Source organism: Trichechus manatus, unplaced genomic scaffold (assembly GCF_000243295.1).
Source record: "Trichechus manatus latirostris isolate Lorelei unplaced genomic scaffold, TriManLat1.0 scaffold00004, whole genome shotgun sequence".
In the NCBI taxonomy this organism is placed as follows: Eukaryota; Metazoa; Chordata; class Mammalia; order Sirenia; family Trichechidae; genus Trichechus; species Trichechus manatus.
In genome coordinates this window covers 33109988-33128705 of record NW_004443940.1, presented here as the reverse complement: position 1 = coordinate 33128705, position 18718 = coordinate 33109988, and the positions used below count along the sequence as shown (strand labels likewise).

General features: G+C 44.0%; 2 protein-coding genes across 5 annotated transcripts in view; one reads left to right on the top strand and one right to left on the bottom strand.

The window, feature by feature from the left end:
• Positions 1 to 77: 77 nt before the first annotated feature.
• Positions 78 to 9619, top strand: UNC50 (unc-50 inner nuclear membrane RNA binding protein). Of its 2 annotated transcripts, none has more exons than XM_004369326.3 (6): positions 78 to 196; positions 1260 to 1543; positions 2290 to 2410; positions 7380 to 7519; positions 7606 to 7707; positions 9278 to 9619. In XM_004369326.3, the coding sequence occupies exons 2-6, from the start codon at positions 1264 to 1266 to the stop codon at positions 9412 to 9414; spliced, it is 780 nt and encodes a 259-aa protein (XP_004369383.1). In that variant the 5' UTR covers positions 78 to 196; positions 1260 to 1263; the 3' UTR covers positions 9415 to 9619. The 2 variants fall into 2 exon arrangements, with proteins under 2 accessions (XP_004369383.1, XP_023589910.1); XM_023734142.1 differs by having other exon boundaries at positions 104 to 388.
• A 6380-nt stretch (positions 9620 to 15999) lies between these two features.
• The window catches only part of MGAT4A (alpha-1,3-mannosyl-glycoprotein 4-beta-N-acetylglucosaminyltransferase A), a 76091-nt gene continuing 73372 nt past the window's right edge, over positions 16000 to 18718 (bottom strand). For 2 of the 3 annotated variants that reach the window (XM_023734120.1, XM_023734116.1), the window contains one exon: positions 16000 to 17398. In XM_023734120.1, the coding sequence (XP_023589888.1) occupies positions 17235 to 17398 (164 nt within the window). In that variant the 3' untranslated portion in view covers positions 16000 to 17234. The remainder of the gene's footprint in view (positions 17399 to 18718) is intronic. The other variant, XM_004369325.2, reaches the window with a different exon arrangement.

The following is an 18718-nucleotide window of genomic DNA, read 5'->3' as shown; positions in this document are numbered from 1 at the left end:
CTTCCGGCGCGCCCGCAGCAGAGGGCCTACGGAGCGCGAGAGGGCGGAAGTGGGCGCGCGTGACGCTGACGCGCCCTGAGCGCCTGTCCGGCTACGTCAGCGGAGGGGAGGTTGGCCCAGGCGGCTGCTGGGCTCGGCTGCCGGACGGAGGTGGCGGGCTGGCTGGTCCCGAGTCGAGGCCGCAGCAGGGCTCCAGGTGAGGCCTGAGGGCCGCGGCTCGGGCGCGGGCTCGGGCCGCCGCCGCTTCCTCCGGCAGTTCGCGGCCCGACGTCACTGCGGCCCGGTAGTGACCAGGCCAAGTCCGGCGCCTCGGCCCCGGGTGGGGTGGCCAGATCAAACAGGACGCCCAGTTAAATACGAGTTTCAGATAAACGAATGATTTTTTAGAGTAAGTGTGTCCGAAAAGTTGCGTGGGAGGTACTTCCGCTAAAATTATTTATTGTTTTGCCCAAGTTCAAATTGAACTGGGCGTCCTGTGTTTTATTTCCTAAACCCGGCAGCCCTACCCGCGGCCCCGGGCCAGCAGGGAGCGGCCGGGCCCGGCGAGGCGCGGCCGACGTCCCCGAGCCCTGCCGACAGGTGTCCCGGATCGGGCAGCCTGGGCGTGGGGGCCGGAGGGCGACCGATCCGGCTGGAGTCCCACGCTGCCATTTCCTCCTGCTTAACTATTAAGGCGGAAAATACTAGGGATCTGAGCGTTGCTTCTTGTTTATGTTACGTTCTAGCGAAGGAGGAGCTTCCTGGCCACACCCCGCTGGACCTGTGCGAATAGGCCCTTTATTTTACATTTTCTAATCAGCTTAAACAAATGCTTTTCCTTACTGGCGCGGTGGTTAAGAGTATTGAATTTGGAGCAGAGTGCCTTAATTGGAATCTTGGCTCCATCCCTCTCTCTGTGATGGAGGGAAGTCATTTCCCCACCCAGCACCTGGGTTTCCTCTCCGTGCTCTGAAGAGTAGCTACCTCCCTTGGCTTTCGGAGGTTGAGTAAAGTGTTTGAAACGCTTGGACCCCGTGTAAGTGTTATTACTATGGATCACGAGGGCGTGGTGTTGCCTTTGCCTTAAGCAGTTCTCAAGCCCCAGAACGAGTCTCAGAATCAACTCCATTCACTTTTGACCTCTGCCCCTTTCCAAGGATTGGGGATGACAATGTAAAGCGACCTCCCTGCTGTCAAATAACCAGAAACAGGTGTGCTGGTAGCTAAAAATTTCTTCAGACTATTTGTAAAAGACACCTTTTTTTTTTCCTTCTGTTTAGGAAGATGTTACCAAGTATTTCAGTGAATTCCCACATGCAGGGGAATGGCGCCTTGAATTCCAGGGATGCGGCAAGACACACGGCCGGAGCAAAACGCTACAAGTACTTGAGAAGGCTTTTCCGTTTTCGGCAGATGGACTTTGAGTTTGCTGCCTGGCAGATGCTCTACCTGTTCACCTCCCCACAGAGAGTTTATAGAAACTTTCACTATCGAAAGCAGACAAAGGATCAGTGGGCCCGAGACGACCCTGCTTTCCTAGTCCTGCTGAGTATCTGGCTGTGTGGTAAGTGTTGGTTCGTCTGCAGTAGACTTGAAGAACAAATGGAGCGTTTCAGATTGGACTTGTCCTTCGGGAAAGTTATAAATGCATTGGTCAGAATTTGGGGATATTTGGAGCTTCTTTCTGAAGCCTCAAAAATCTCCTCACAGAAAAGAAAGTTGTCTTCTTCCTGATTCTGCACGTCTCAAGCAGATTATGCCAGAGAGTAAACTTACCTCAGGCCTTTTCAAAGCAGGGGGCAGATTCACTCCATGTCTTTTAACTAGTACGATAGATAAAGGGATCCCCAAATGTTAACCTTACTGTGAAGAGGTTGCAAATGGCATTTCACAGTCAGGCAAACCCAGAGTGAGAGTTCTGAAAGGCGCGTGGGAACTTGAGAAGGTACTTTTAAGTTCTCCAGCATTTGGTGGGGGAGCTCTAACCACCCTCAGGATGGTGAAGTGTCCAGGGTTTCTGCCTCTTTCCTTGGAGTTAAAATACGTTGAGTGCCTTCTCTGTGCTGGTGCTGTTCTCAATGAACTGCCAGACGAGGGCCCTCCTCAGGAAGCTTAAAACATCTCCACGGCCATTCTGTGTTCAGGGATGGAATGCCTGTCTATATCCGTGACGTATAACACATCTTTGGGGTTTTGTTGGCATGTCTGTCTCCCCCACTGGACTGTGGACATCTGGAGGGCGAGGGCTATGCCCTGTCTCCGCAGAACCTAGCACAGCACCTGAATGAATCTTGTCAATCTTTCTTTCAGTGTCCACTATAGGATTTGGCTTTGTGCTGGACATGGGATTTTTTGAGACGATAAAGCTTCTCCTTTGGGTTGTATTCATAGATTGCATAGGCGTTGGTCTTCTAATATCAACGTTAATGTGGTAAGTACCATCATTTGGATTTTCAGATACTGCTGGAGCACCTCCATGCCCTTCAGAGATAGAGTAATTGATGGAAATTGAAACCAAGATAGATCAATTGACAGGATTAATTTCTCCTGCTAGGATTATCATAATTTGTACCCTATGTTGGTACCTCTGTCAGAGAATGTTCTGAGGGATGGTCTATATTGTTGAATTGAATTGAAATAATGATTATATCATACTAATGAAATCCCTGATTTTGGCAAAATAGTGTGCATTTAGCCAGTTCTGCTTAAGTTGTTTTAAATGATAGCACGATTTTGAGTGCATTGTTGGTGGAGACCACTTTTAGATATGTAACATCTAGAGGGATATTTCATGGAATCTTACTTTGAATCTTTGGCATTAAATGAAGTACACTTGAAAATGAAGGATTTTTGAAAAATTTCTGGTGCCTTCCTGCTGAGAATGAAATACACACACACGCAGGTTTTCCGTCCGACTTTGGGCTTGCTTTAGTAACTAGTATACTGGCTGCTAACTGAAAGACTGGCGGTTTGAACCCACCAAGCAGCTCTGAGGAGGGACAGAAGACCTGGCGATCTGCTTCTGTAAAGATCACAGCCTAGGAAGCCCCACGGGGCAGTTCTGCTCTGTCCTGTAGGGTCACTGTGAGTCAGCATCCGCTCGACGGCACACAGCCACAGTGACGACAGGCTGTCAAGAGATGCTGTGCACTGTCGGTCTGAGAAATCTAGAACTTGGCCCAAGTTAATACTGCTAACTAATGGACGTCATGTATTCATTATTAAAATATCCCTAAAAAACTAATGGCATATGAAAAAAATGTCACTCAGTAAAGGCTGTCAGAGGAATAGTTTGTAGCAAGCTTTCTACCTGAGTGCAGCGACTGCAGGGTGACAGAAACCAAGTTGTCCTGGAGGTCAGTGCCTTTAGCATGAGTCTGCATTGTGGTTTGAGTTATAGGAAAATTACTCCCTCCATTTATTTTTGAGCACCCATGTTGTGTTGTGAATTTTGTGAGGAACTGAAATAGGAACTATTGTTCCATGTAATTTTGATTGTTTCAGAAATGCCACAGGAACCAGGATGAGGAGGTGTTTTTGGGGAAATGGCGGAGAGATGATACCTGGTACCAGGCATTGCAGGTGTAAAAGCATCCAAGTGTGGAAGAGCAGGCCAGGTCTGGGAGCAGAGGGCAGCACTGGCTGGGGAAGAGGACGCGGCTGTAATGCAGCTCAGGAGAAAAATAGAAACTGGACTTTATCTCCGAGGCTGCATCCGGCTGTGTCTGTTTGTCAGGGGGTGGGAGAGAAGTGGGGCTCTTTGAAGTAAGGAAGTAGTCATGTGTTGCTTAATGTCTATGATAGATCCTGTGAAATAGGATGTTGTGTGATTTGGACGTGTGTGAACACCATATCATGTACTCAGAGCTGTATGGGGTACTGTAGTGTACCTGTATTGACTAAATAGCCAAGATACTGTACACATACAGTACTGCATTTCAGCGAATTACCTGGCATTACAGGAGATTGGATGCTGCTGCCTGCGAGTCGAAGCATACGCTGTTACACAGTAATGTACTCGTAGAGGAGGGAAAGTTCACATTAAAGTAACGGTAGAAAGTACACTGCACACCTAAGCCAGTAAAACAGGCATTTATTGTGACTGTCAGGACCTGTTACAGATCATATATGTGCCGTACCGTCATACGCCTGGCAGTGCAAGTGCTTTGTGTACGAGAGACAAAGATGCACATATTGTGTGCAGGAGGCTGTTGTGTTTGCTACGTCCCGTTCTCCGATTGAGATTTCTGAACTGTTATAACCTTACGGGACCACGGATGTGTACGTGGTCGGATGTTGTCTGAATGGATGTTCCGCAGTGTGTGACTATAATATCAAATTTACATTGTAGGAAAGATCTTTTCTGTGGCATTGGAGGAGGAGTTGGAGAAGTGTGCAAGGTGGAAACAATCAGAGGGGTCTGTGTAAGAGAATAGGAGCTCAGAGTGTGTTGATAACAAACAGTGGAGGAAGATGGCCTAGAGCGTGTCCTGTGATAACAGGCTGTGATGAGGGGTGGGGACGAGAAGGAGGCCAAGGTCTCCTCTGGGGTGGCCTGTAAATTTTTGGCTTAGGGACTGAGTAAGTGGCAGGTGCAGATGTAGGTCCATGTTGGATGTGTTGAGTTCAGGCAGCTCGTTGAATATTAGCGGGAATAAAGATTCCGGAGTCCCTGAGCGGTGCAGACGGTTAAGCATTCACCTATACTGGCCGAAAGGTTGACAGTTCGAACCCACCCAGAGGCACTTTGGAAGAAAGGCCTGGTGATCTGCTTCTGAAAGGTCACAGCCTTGAAAACCCTCTGGAGCAGTTCTGCTCTGCACACGGGGTCGCCGTGAGTTGGAATTGACTCAACGGCAGTGGCAGAAACTGGAACAGATGACGTTGAACCTGGAGACAAGTCTGGGAGATGAGGAGATGACGGTGTCCTTCGTATGGAGGTGGGAGCGCCCGTGAGCCCTCAGAAGGAACGTCTGTATTCCACGGGGAAGCCAGAAACTGAGGAGCTTGGAAAGCACCCATTTAACTCGTTCGTGAGCCACTCATATTCTGTTTTTCCTACCAAAAATCCAGACACCTCATACAGTAGTACCCTGTAAAAACAGTCATTGGCAGCACAAACCGTTTCTTCGGTTTCAAACAGTCATAAAGGCCTTGGGGTGGTGGGCACTGTCGGTGGTGCTGCGGCTTCCCCGTAAACCCCAGAGGCAGAAAAAGTAGAGGTGCCTGTGAGCACGAAAGGGTCAGGGAAGAAGCCGAGGACTAGGAGTAGGAGAATGACCTCGTAATGAAAATGGTCTTCGGTGTGGCGGTCAGCTAAGTGCTTACTCCATAAAATTTTTAATGGCACACATTCTTGGCGAAAATGAAGGATGTTGATGATAAGTTCGTTTGTTCAAATGAAGCAGTGTTTTTTGTTTTGCTGTTTTACATTTTCAGATAACTAAGTGCCCCACCCAATTCAGACTCACAGCGACCCTACAGGACAGAGTAGAACTGCCCTGTAGGGTTCTCAAGGCCGTAATCTTTGTGGAAGCAGACTGCCACATCTTTCTCCTGAGGAGCGGCTGGTAGGTTCGCAGCTGAGTGCTTAACCACTGCGCCACCAGGGCTCCTTTAACTAAGTGCAGGATTGGTTATTCTTTTCTGTTTTTATTTTTACTGTAGGAATAGCATTTCTTTGAAGACCTACTTTTCTGTTACCTGGATATTTTACTTTTCATTCATTCATCCTTGAACTGAGCAACTTGTCGACTGTTCTATGGAAGTGACATAAGCTTGAATAATGTCCTGTGGCTAGATTTGTCACTGGCCACTTTCCTTACTGGTTTGTCCTTATTTCCCTGACCTTTTAATGGGGGAGGGGGTGGCCCATGTCCTAGGCCTCGGACGCATTCTCTGTGCTGTTCTTTTGATGTCTCATTCAGGCCTGTGGCTTTTAATATTATCTACACACTGAGGAGTTTATGTCTTCACTTTGGATTCCTCTCTAAACGCTAGACTTGTATGTACAGCTTCTTGCTGCGTACTGACAGGCATTTTCAGCAGGTCCAAGTCCAAAAGTGTGCATTCTCCTTCCTGTCGCAAACCGCTCTTCCTGCAGCCATCCCACCTCGGCTAGGGGCAGCGCCATCTTTCTGTTTGCTCAAGGCAAAAACCTTCTAGTCATCCTTGCTGTTGCTTTTTTTCTCATACTCCACATCCAACCCTTAAACACGTCCTTTTGGCTCTGTCTTCCAAATACAGTATTATCCCACATCTCACTGCCTCCGCTGCTGCTGCCTGTTCATCTGACTCGCAGGAGCCTTCTAACTGGTGTCTTTGCTTCCACTCTTGTCCCCTGTTGTCTGTTCTCAGATGGGCAGCCAGAGGGATCTTGTGAGACATGTCAGACACTTCTGGACACTCTTCAATGGCTTCTCATCTCACCAAGAATAAAGGCCAAAGGCCTGAAAGTAGCCTGCAAGGCCCAATGAGATCTAGTTCCTGTTCCTTTTCTGATTTCATTTCATTGTGTTTTTTTTTTTTTTTCACTTATTCCAGGCACACTGGTCTCTATCATTCCTCAAACGTGCCCGGATCATTCCCATCACTACCCCTGGGTCTTTACCCAAACGGCACTTTCTCATGACCATCTGATTTAAGATCCATTGTTGTTTCTTATTAGGTGCTGTTGAGTCACTTCCAACTCATAGCGACCCTGTGTACAGCAGAACAAAACACTGCCCGGTCCTCTGCCATCCTCACAATTGTTTATGCTTGAGCCCATAGTTGCAACCACTGTGTCCGTCTATCTCACTGAGGGTCTTTCTCTTTTTCGCTGACCCTCTACTTTACCAAGCATGATGTCCTTCTCCAGGGACTGGTCCCTCCTGATAACATGTCCAAAGTGCATGAGATAAAGTCTCACCATCCTCACATCTAAAGAGCATTCTGCCTATTCTCCTTCCAAGACAGATTTGTTCATTCTTCTGGCAGTCCATGGTGTATTCAGGATTCTTCGTCAACACCACAATTGAAAGGCATCAGTTGTTCTTGGGTCTTCCTTATTCATTGTCCAGCTTTCATGTGCATATGAGGCAATTGAAAACACCATGGCTTGCTCAGGCACGACTTAGTCCTCGAAGTGACATCCTTGCTTTTTAACTCCTTAAAGAGGTCTTCTGCGGCAGATTTGGTGGTTCTCTACCGTATCGTCGGACATAAATTTAATTATCTTAGTTATATTATTGTCAGTCTTCTCCCACTAGATTGAAGGCAAGGATTTCTGTCTGTTTTGTTTACTGCTGGATCTCCAGTATTTAAAATAGTGCCTGGCACGAAGAAGGTAATCAGTACATAGAGTGAATTTTATTATGAATTAATTGTATTATGAAAATAATTTTAATTTTGCTTTCCAGGTTCATCTCTAACAAGTACTTAGTGAAGCGACAGAGTAGAGATTATGACGTGGAGTGGGGCTATGCCTTCGACGTGCATCTGAATGCTTTCTACCCACTCCTAGTCATTTTGCATTTTATCCAGCTTTTCTTCATCAACTGTAAGCAGCAGTTCTCTGAATATTACCAAAAATCCCTCACTGTGTGCATGGGTGAGGAGATTCACTCTGTGCTTCTCTTCCGGCAGATGTTATCCTAACAGACACGTTTATTGGCTATTTCGTTGGGAATACTTTATGGTTGATTGCGGTTGGCTATTATATCTATGTAACTTTCCTAGGATACAGTGGTAAGTAATTAAAAAAGTTTTTTTTAATATTGGGAACCTAGCAGGGAGGGGGAGGTTGTAATAGTAATGGTACTAGCTTCCGGTCACGGAGTACTCACAGGCCCGGTCCCACGTGTTTTATAGCTATTCTCTCATTTAATCTTGATGCCCGTTTTTCAAACACAGAAACGAAGGCATAGAGAGATGAAGTCGCTTGCCCCTGGTCACACAGCTAGAAGGTGGCATAGCTGCACTGGGGCCAGTTTTGTAGTTTCAGGCAGCTGCGTTAAACCATTATCGGTCACCTCCGGGTTACCTGCAGGAACCCAGGGCTGCTTTCCTCCCATGCTTTCAAGCTCCGGGTTACCAGTAGTGGGTGCCGTGAGGAAAGGGTTGGGTCCGGTGTGGGCATGCAGATATATGAATTTCAGTCTGTTTAAAACCTTTTTGAATCATCCTTTTGCCTCGTTTTCCATTTTTGTGACCACTGTACGGCTCTATAGATGATTAGACAAGATCCAGCCCAACTTTTCTAACCCATGTGTACAAGTGTTAACTCTTGCTGTCCATTCATTTTTCTTAATATGAAGAACATCCTCCATTCTCCATTCATACTAAGAAACAGTAAATAGAGCTAAATAAAATGAAGACGTTTCTCAGCCTTTGTCTTAGCGCTTTTAGCCCTTCCTTCCCTGCTGTTCTGGGTGATCAGAACTTCACTGCAAATACAGACAACTCCTAGAAACACAGGCTTCTCTGGCCAGGGACCTGTTGCTGTCCCTCCCTCTGGCTCTGTTGCCACGGACCACTTAACTCCCCGCAAGTTGTAATGCTTCATTTTGGGGAAGATGTTTGGGACATTTCGTATTCAGCTTTCTTAAGGAATGCTTACACATTTCCAGGAAGTGTTTTAAATTGTGCTTAGAACCCTGCAACATTGTGGTTTCTCTAAGTGGACTTCTGAGAACTCTCCTGGTAACTCCCTTTAGCTGAGTTTCTTTGGGGTGCAGCACAGATCCAGTCTGGGGACTTCCTGTATGAGAAATTCTTAGGTAGGGTCCCACTCACTAAGCAGCGAGCAATAAAGAAACAGAGATTCGGCGGCCCGAGTTCCACTTCTTTCCAAAAGCCTGAGATCCTGCCGTTGAGCTCTCAGCTGGTCCGAGCGGCGATGTCAGGTTTTTGACACTGGGAAATCGCGAATGGTGAGCGTTCTTCCCTGAACAACCTTCCTCTCTGTTGGTGCCTTCAGATGGACTCTTAGGGGCTTCTGAAGCAGTCTCAGGTTTAAGTCCATCACTTACCAAGGTTTGTGATGTTTGTCTCTCACACTGAACCTCTCTGAGTGAGTCCTGGCTTCTCGATCAGCCTTTGTGCTCAGGTAACCCCTCTCCTCCGTGTCTTCAGACCGGAAATGAGGACCCAGCACGGGAGGGCTGTGTGCCGCTCTGGCTGTAGATTGCATCAGTTTATTGCTTCAAATCTGCTTTCCTCTCTGGCACCACATGTGGGAGTAAGAGCTGTCTCCAAATGTTCTGTTCTTAGTCATACCAGTTTTCCCTTTTTATTAATTTGGATGTTTCTTTTCCAGCACTGCCATTCTTGAAGAATACAGTCATCCTTCTCTATCCGTTTGCACCTGTCATTCTGCTCTATGGACTGTCACTGGCACTGGGGTGGAACTTCACTCACATGCTGTGCTCCTTCTACAAGTACAGAGTGAAATGAAGGGAGAGAGGCTGCAGAGCTCAGCTCTGGCAGCAGTGTTGGTGAAGCGCTGGAGACTTCCTGTAAAGTGTGTACATCAGTTATCATTGTGGATATCTTAAAGGTGTAAAGTTTGCAAATCTGAGGAAATACACATGAACACTATTGTCAAATACATTCCTTAAAACTAATGAAATGTACATTTCTGTAATAAATATTTTTGAAATGAAAGCATGTATTTTATTCATTCTAATGCCTGCGCGCACACATGTGAAGGACATCAAGGTACTAAGGGCATGGAGAAAACAGACATAGAAACTTTTCAGGATGATTCCGCACTGCTCTGAAGGCGTGTTGGAGAGCATGGTAGTAACATGCACCTCCCTGACCAGGTGCACAGCCGAGCTCCGTTTCTCGTGCACTGCATTTTAAACATTCGTATATACCATATGGTCAGTCCAGCCTTCAGAAGCCTACTTAGCCTGTAATGTAACTCAAACAGGACTCACTGTTTTACACGTCCGAAGTATCGTTAACGGCATTTTCTATGCAAAAAACCAAAATGCATTAGATTGAAGCAACCCATGGCAGCTGCTCTTATGCTGGGAACTGTACTCTGTATGTGGAGCCCCGGTGGTGTAGCCGTTAAGAGCTACGGCTGCTCACCAAAAGGCTGGCAGTTCAAATCCACCAGCTGCTCCTTGGAAACCCTATGGGGCAGTTCTCCCCTGTCCTACAGGATCGCTATGAGTCGGGATCGACAGCAACGGGTTTGGTGTTTTTTGTTTTTGGATGGTGTATATAATAGAGTGAACACCTGTATAACACTGATTCGCTGTCTTAGCAGTAAGGCCTTTTGTTCTTTAAAGACGTCAAAAACCCAAATATAGAACCCACTCCCATTTTCTAACTGAAAATAGATCACGTAAACTACTACTGTATCTGTTAATAATAAAAAAACTACTCGTTGAGTTTTGCCCACTTTTATTAGAAAGAATCTTGAATTCAACGTGGCTTTTCAAACGTCTTTATTTCAAATACACATGAACGTTTGAGGCGCAGAGAAACGGATGGAAGGCACAGTCAACAGGACCAGTTTCCAATTACAGCAGCAAATTTGAAAATCATCTTTTAAGAATCCAACAGGTACCTAAACTATTACTACAGATATTAACCATTCAATCAATGAAAACATTTTAAGGAAAATAAGTAGGATACATTTAAGAAGGAAAAAAACTTGGTATAACCTGACAGATTCCTCAGGCAGTTTCTCCAAGGGACATGTTCATAACCATCCCCAAATATGGACACAACTGTTCCAAATGAAGGCTTCTGAATGAGACTTTAGTTTTTCATTCCATAAATGAAACGTAATTGTTACGCTGATTTCCGAATCTGTCATAGAAAACATCGCAGTCAGGTACTGAAATGACAGCTATAAACCTGGCAGTGCGTCGTGCAGTCCCGTCCGCATCAGCCGCTTTTAAGGCTCAGAGAATATATCTTCAAAAGGGATCGTCACCAGATTTCAGCAAACAGCATTTCAAATTAAATAATGGAATGCGAAGCAAACTAAAGTACCGACCCTCTGATTCCAGGATAACTTGCTAATTAATACGGTGAAGCCAGCAGGAGCAAGTGTCATGTACAACAGCCCCCTAACTTCCTAGTTTCCCAGTTTGCCCCACAAACAAGCCTTACTTTAGAACAATTTCAGCACCACTAATCTTTACGTTTTCACTGCAATGTTAACAACAGTGGAAAGAGACTGCACAAAGTGCTTTCCTTCAGCACTCAGTTTACCTTCCTGACCAATGTCTTCTAAATCCTCAGCCCGGAGACGCTGGCGTGCTGGCTCGCTCATTCTCGTTTGTTCTTTGAAAATGACCTAGCTAGCGCCTACACTGGTGAAGTGTTTCAGGCAAGAAGAGAGGAGTTGATATGTAGGTATTCATGTATCAGTATGTGTAACAAAATCCTACGTTTGTTTGTTTTTTTAATAAATAATACAGTGCTAATAGTCTTTTCAGCATTATATGTTCACATGCATTAAAGAAAGTAAGCATATTATGTATCACAGCATGTATCTTAAGATTAATAATTTAAAATTTCACAACTATCAAAACTGAAATCTTACACACTAAATGCTACTACACAGCTTGGAAAAGTTTCCTTTTCTATGAAAGAAAGGGACTGCACTGGATAGCTCAGTTCCTGACACCAAGAAAATAGGATTATGGCTCAAATTTCTGACTCTGACACTCTTCGCCTCTCATCTTCTTCCCATTAGTACTACTTTTCTCACACACAGCCCATGATAATCTAGGAAAAGCAAGCACAAAAATTAATGGATAAACCAAAATGAAAACAAATTTTATTAGCAACGAATGGCTTGGAAGCAGAGAGGTATTCTGGGAAACATTTTCAGAGTACAAAAACTGGGTTGGCACATGAAGGATTTTATCTGTGCTAGACAGCAAACTAGAGCTGTGGTTAACAAAAATGAAGTCCTTCAACACAGAGTGGATTACCTGATCTCTACATGAAGGCAGATGTTGTTTTTTCCTCAGTGTAACAGAACACTTAAAATACTACCGTTTACCATTCTGAAGTAAAACACTTCTGTCAGGCTCACAGCACCCTAAAGCACTATGAATACCTCTTCCGGAAAAGATCCCTTCTACATTGTTTTAACCCTATTCCTACAATCTCGATCCAGCAGTTCCTTTAGGAAATCCTACTAGCAAGCTGCAAGGAAGACAACTAGAGGTCTCTGGAAGAGTGTATCCCAGAGGCGACCTAGGTATACCATTTGCTAGCATACGAGTTTATTCACGTGTCCATCAAGAAATAGCCAACATACTATATGGAATCAATACGAGGGCATTTCCCTCTTTACCTCTTTTAAATACTATGTTAGTTTTCTACTGCTGCATAACACATTACCACAAATTACGCGGCTTACAACACCCGCTTCTTATCTCACACTTCGGAAGGTCAGACGTCCAGGCAGCCTCGACTGGGGTCTCACATGACCAGGATCACGGTGTTGGCTGGCTGGGCTCTTGTCTAGAGGCTCTGGAGAAGAAGCCACTTTCAAGCTCCTTCACATTGCTGGCCAAACTCGGGTTCTGTGGCTGTGAGGCTGAGCTTCCATCTCCCTGGCTGCCAGCAGAGGCCTCTCTCAGCTCCTCGAGGCCACCTGCGTTCCTGTCTCCTGCTTTTAGTCTCCGACTTCCACTCCCAGTCTGAGAAAACTGCTTCTAAAGGGCTCCCGTGATGAGCTCAGGCCCATTTGGATAATCTCCCTTTTCCTATATAACATAATAATCATGGGTCATACTCACAAGTCTGACCCACACTCAAAGGAGTAGGACCGTACCCAAGGCCGAGGGCCACTGAGGGTCATTCTTAGATGTCTGCCTCCCATAAATACACACTGCTAATAAACTAGAGCAACCTCTCCAAACGTGCTGCTTCCATATAACCAACTTCTTTGAAGGACAGCATTATTGGAAACAACTTATTTCACTATTATGCCATTTTTAAAAAACCTTCAGAACTTTATGGTCTAAAATAACCACACCTGCTTATCATTTACTAGTGCAACCCTTGGTTTGAAAAGCTGTACCTTTGTTCGAAGTTATCTCTGATGGTTAGATTAATATACACATATATAAAGTGTCTATAGCCTACGTGCTAGATAATGCAGTTGCATTAACTCTTCCCAAAGCTTTTCTATCACACTGTGATGGTTGAGACTGTTGTGTCAGTTTGGCTGGGCCATGATTCTCAGTGTTTCTATGTGATCACTCCCATGACTGAATCTTCTGAGTAGCCAATCAGTTGAAAGGGAGTTTCCTTGGGGGTGTTGCCTGCACCCAAATATAAGCAGACATTCTGGCTTTTTGCTCGCTCTGGATCCTGTGACTGCCTCCTGTTCGTCTGACCTCCAGTTCTTGGGACTTGAGCTATCAGCGTATCCGCCGATCTTGGTACAGCCTGTGAGCAGAGCCCTGCTCTCCGACCTGCCGATCTTGGGTTTGCCAGCCCCTGCGGCTATGTGAATCAGGAGAAACCTGTATCCTAATCCATGGACTTGGGAAGTTTCAGCCTCTATGATCATGTGAGCTGTTTCTTTGATATAACTCTCTCTATATATGTATTTATACGCTTTACTGGTTTTGCTTCTCTAGAGAACCCAGTCTAATACACACACTATCTCAAACTGGTAAGCTTTTTTGACTACATAGTATGGTACAGTGCATGCTATGGACAATGCATGAGACTTGAAACTATGAATTTAGAAATCTTGAATCTTAGAATCCTAGAAATAGACTCTAGGTCCTCCACCTTTTCTTCTCACCCAAACTACCCATCATTATTTGCATTATGGTATATTCTGCATGTCTGCTCTTAACCTCATAATGAGAATTAATTCTGGCTTCTGAGATGTTCGTTATCAGCACTCTAGAACAGTGCTGTTTAAGAGAGCTTTCTGTAGTGATGGGATGTTCCACTTCTGTGCTGTCCAACACGGTGGCCACTAGCCACCTGCGACTACTCAGCACTTGAGATGCAGCTAGTGTGACTGAGGAACTGAATTTATTTTATTAGTTTAAACAGTCCCATGTGGCTAATGGCTACTGTATGGAACAGCGCAGACCTAGAGTCTGACGTTTACGTGGAATACGCATCAGACACCAAGCCATTTCCTATTTTTATATGTAATCAATCCCACCATTTGACACTTTTCCCACTAAATATTTTGGTAAAAGTGTAGTTAAGTGTGTTCTCACCTTCAAGTATTTACTTTCCCTCAGTTCCAAGGAATATGCAACTCCTCTAGTCTTCTGTCCCTGAAACTTCACTCCCTAACATTACTCTTAAAGGACACTATCACAATTTCTTTCCTGAGGAAAGCATGGCTGCTTCTAATTGTCTAGTGTGGAACTGGGGAGAAACGGGGGAGCAACTAACAAGGAGTAGAGCACAGGTAAGAAGAATGAGTATGGGCTTGCCCCCAAGAAACAATGAGCAGAGGACAGGTAAGGAGTATGAGTATGGGCTTGCCCTCAAGAGACAACAAGCAGAGGGACAGGTAAGGAGTATGGTATGGGCTTGCCCTCAAGTAACAACGAGCAGAGGACAGGTAAGGAGTATGGTATGGGCTTGCCCTCAAGTAACAATGAGCAGAGGACAGGTTAACGAGTCAGAGTATGGGCAAGCCCTCAAGTAACAACGAGCAGAGGACAGGTAAGGAGTATGAGTGTGGGCTTGCCCTCAAGAAACAACAAGCAGAGGATAGGTAAGGAGTACAGTATGGGCCTGCCCTCAAGTAACAATGAGCAGAGGACAGGTAAGGAGTATGAGTGTGGGCTTGCCCTCAAGTAACAATGAGCAGAGGATAGGTAAAGAGTATGAGCATGGGCTTGCCTTCAAGGAGCCTGAAGTTTGTCAGAGAAACCACATACACAAACACGTGTACATATTCCACAATCAATCAAAACTTAGACAACTGAGTGTGTATGTGTGGCAGGGATAGTAAGTAAAGAGAATTAAGGGAATAAAGGGAATTAAGACTGACTGTGAGCTGGAACAGCTGGTCCACTCGTCCAGACGCTGACTGGGCAGGCCACTCTTCCAGGCACTGCTCGGCACTGGTAAGGAAATCATGGAAGGAGGGCACCACACGGCCCTTGAAAGACGAATCAGATTTGGCTAAAAGTATTCTTTGGAACAGGAGGGAGGTTAAAGATCAGCTTGAGGAAAGCCTGCGGGGAGGCTGAGCACAAAACAGAAAAAGCTGGCTAGACAAGACTCCATCTTTAAAGAGGCCATACAAATGGCAAGGAGCTGCAATAACTTTCCCCTCCCTTGTTTTCAAAGCACAGACTTTCTTCTGGAAAGCACAGCTGGCTACTCAGGAGCCCAGGGAAGCCTCTGAAACCCACCTCCACAGATTTTTACCTTGTGTTACTCAGTCGTTCTAGCAGAGATTCAGTATGCTATGCTGGTGCCAAAAATTTATATTGAAAGGTTACTCTTCTTTTCAAATGAAATCTGCCTGTGGGCACTGGTCCAAGGAAATTTGAGGAGAGAATAAAAAGTAAATTAAAGAAAAGTAAATGAAAAACCAGACTCAGATTTTAACTGGACTTTAACTGACATAAAAATCATTCTTGGCAACGTGTGAGTTTTTAATTAAGGAAAGTAACTAAAGACGATTACAGCATGGAGGGACGGAGGGGAGCGCACGAAGCCAGTGTTCGCCAACCTTCTACACTTCCGAGCACCGCACAGGAAATGGCGTTGCTCGAGGCTGCTCGCTCAGCACGCTGGGTGACCAGATGAAGCTCCTCCGGGCTGCAGGCTGAGGGCCCACTCTCTGCACATCTGTGAACCACCCACATCCCACCTGAGGCACACCAGTGCGTCCATGCATGCTGGCTGGGAAGCTCGGATGTTCATAATTCATACTTTTTAAAAAACAAAGTACTTGTGTAAAGATCTCTGACTGCTGAAGCTGATAATATTCTTTGCTGACGATAATAATACTAGTGTTTGGAATTGCACGATTAAGAGTAATAAATATTCTTTTTGGGGTTTTCTTGTAAGTTCATAATGTAATGGAATAATTATTTTGGTAAAACATACAATTGCTACAATACCTTTCACCAAAAACCAATATTACAAGTTTATTTTTCTTTAAAATTATACCAATTATCTTATGATTCATACAGCAGCATTTCCTAGAAAACATTTTCTCAGAACTCGTAACATGTGTGCAGATAAAAGAGAATGAACAAGAAAAGAACCAATGCATCTACTCATGGATTAAAGACAATGATTAAAAAGGAAAGAAGAGTCTGTCATTTTACATACCAGAGGGAAACATGGCGAGTTAGGTCTCATTAAGGATGAGTGCATCACACCTGTGCACCACTAGGTGTCAGACCGACTTTCTGCGGCTATCCACCATACACAGTACAGTGGATCAGCACTCAGGAAGGACACTGGTCTTTAAAATCTTGGCTTTAAGGAATGACAAACGCCTTTGAAAATATTTTGTTCAGAATCACTGATTATAAAAGCACTTCAGTTAGGAAATCAATCTAGAATCACTCTTAATGGCAGTGCATCTGAAAAATGGCATTAAGTTGTAATGTTTACATCTCCAAAGGAAAATATAGAAAGAACTTAAAAAAGCAAGGTAACTGGTTTTCAAAAAAAGTATCAATTCAAAAATTTACTGCACAAAAATATGTACTTCTTAAGTGTTTCTAATAAATTAACTCCATAACATTTTTCTGTATATTTATATTTTTATATATATAATCCCTGATAATCTATAAAAGAGGGTCTATAATAGAAAATAAATGAACTTCAAAAGTACCCCCTTCATAAAATGTATTTAACCTTGATTTTTTCCCAATTTAAGGAATGTAACAATATGTACAACTTGTATGTATTAGTATAATACCAAAATAGTACAAGTCATATCAACAGGCTGTCATAACTGTAAAATGCTGGAATCAAGTTCAAACTGGAGGACAGCTTAGGTTCAAATGAATACAATTATCCAAGGGAGATTCACTTTCCAAGCGGAAATGACAATCTTCTTATCTACAGTAGATTTCACAAGAGGTAGTGTTCAAGTAAAAAAAAAAAAAAAAGTACATGCTTAACTATCTTTAACAAATTCACAGGAAAAAATGTATCGGTTCTTAGGAGATGATTAGTTGGAGGCTTTTTTAATATGAATCTGAAATAGAAAAAAGAAGTATGATAAAGCAGTAAATTCTCAATTCCAAAAAGATCTTACACACAGAATCAAAAGGTTACAAACAACACAGTACCTCAGGCTTTGATTCCTGTACCACACGCCTTACCTCATTGAGAATGGCCCAAACAGCAGAATTCTGAATAACCGAAAGCCGAAAGGCAGAGATGGGGTTTAGATTTGGATCCACCATTCCCTCTGCAACACCATTCTCAAATTTCCCTTCAAGATAAAAACAAACGCTTGTTGGGCCAACTGAGACAGGTACATGTAAAATATCACTCACAGAAGACAGGAGAGGAATACACTGAAACATTTCCAGCAGACGTCCTTAGATGATTTTTTTCCTGCTTTCCACTTTTATTCAACTTTTCAATTTTTTATGAAGGAGTGCATGCTTAAAATTATTAAAAGCAACCTATTTAAGTAGCAGGAACTATACTTTTCCTTGTTGCAAATAAAAAAAAAAAAAAAAAAAAACCAAGGAGGTTTCTTGTATCAACAATGCTTTCACATACAGATTTTCAGCAACATGAGGCTTATCCAAACTTCACCGAAATATCATCTACTGTCACCCAATCTGACTGCTTTGAGGGTTGTCAATAATAACACATTTCAATGTTTTAATTAGACATACACAGTGGTTGGCCAAGGGCACACCTGGGAAGAATGAAGAACTGATGTCTCCTCTACACCGTTCCAATGGGAAACTCCATTACAATGACAAGCTTCAGAAAGCCCTCCGGTGAGAATAAGGACCACGAACGTCTATTCAATGTTTTAATTAGACATACACAGTGGTTGGCCAAGGGCACATCTGGGAAGAATGAAGAACTGATGTGTCCTCTACACCGTTCCAATGGGAAACTCCATTACAATGACAAGCTTCAGAAAGCCCTCCGGTGAGAATAAGGACCACGAACGTCTATAAAAGGCAACATGCTCTGGACTCAATTTTTCTCGCTGTGAAGAGCAATATCCTGCTTAAAACCAACCAACCAACCAAACGAGCAAAAAAATCCATGCTGTCAATAAAATGACAGCAAAAATGTTCTCTCTGGACATCATTTCTTTATGCCAGGGGTGGGGAGATTTTTCTGTAAAAGGGCAGTTAACAAGTATTTTGGGCTTTGTGAGCCAAGAGGAAAATCAAGGCTATTAGGAAAATATATGCAAGAGAAAAAACAAATCTCTATCAATGATTTTAAAATAATTGAGTACATTTCTTTGTAATCGAGGTGTACTAAGGAGAATAATGTAATTCCTTTTTTTTTAGGATAAGATTTCACTTAATTGGGGTTCAAAGTGTTCCTACCATCAAAATCGATTGTAAATGTTCATCTGGTAATGCTGATCTGTAACGAGATTTTATATATTTTTGTCTTTTCACACAGCTAGGTACCGCCAAATACTGACACTCATCCACGAGCACAAGATTTTAACTCCGCCCACGCATCGCCTAGAAGGTATTTATTGAATTCTATCAGATTTCTCTCTTGGTATCTGCCTTCTGGATGAATCCTTTCCAGTTGAACGTTAGGT

Excerpts from the sequence above, each read along its gene's own strand:
- UNC50 (XM_004369326.3), top strand. The coding sequence starts at position 1,264 with ATGTTACCAAGTATTTCAGTGAATTCCCACATGCAGGGGAATGGCGCC. Across the intron at positions 7,520-7,605 it reads CCAGCTTTTCTTCATCAACT|ATGTTATCCTAACAGACACG; the intron begins GTAAGCAGCAGT and ends CTCTTCCGGCAG. Across the intron at positions 7,708-9,277 it reads AACTTTCCTAGGATACAGTG|CACTGCCATTCTTGAAGAAT; the intron begins GTAAGTAATTAA and ends TTTCTTTTCCAG.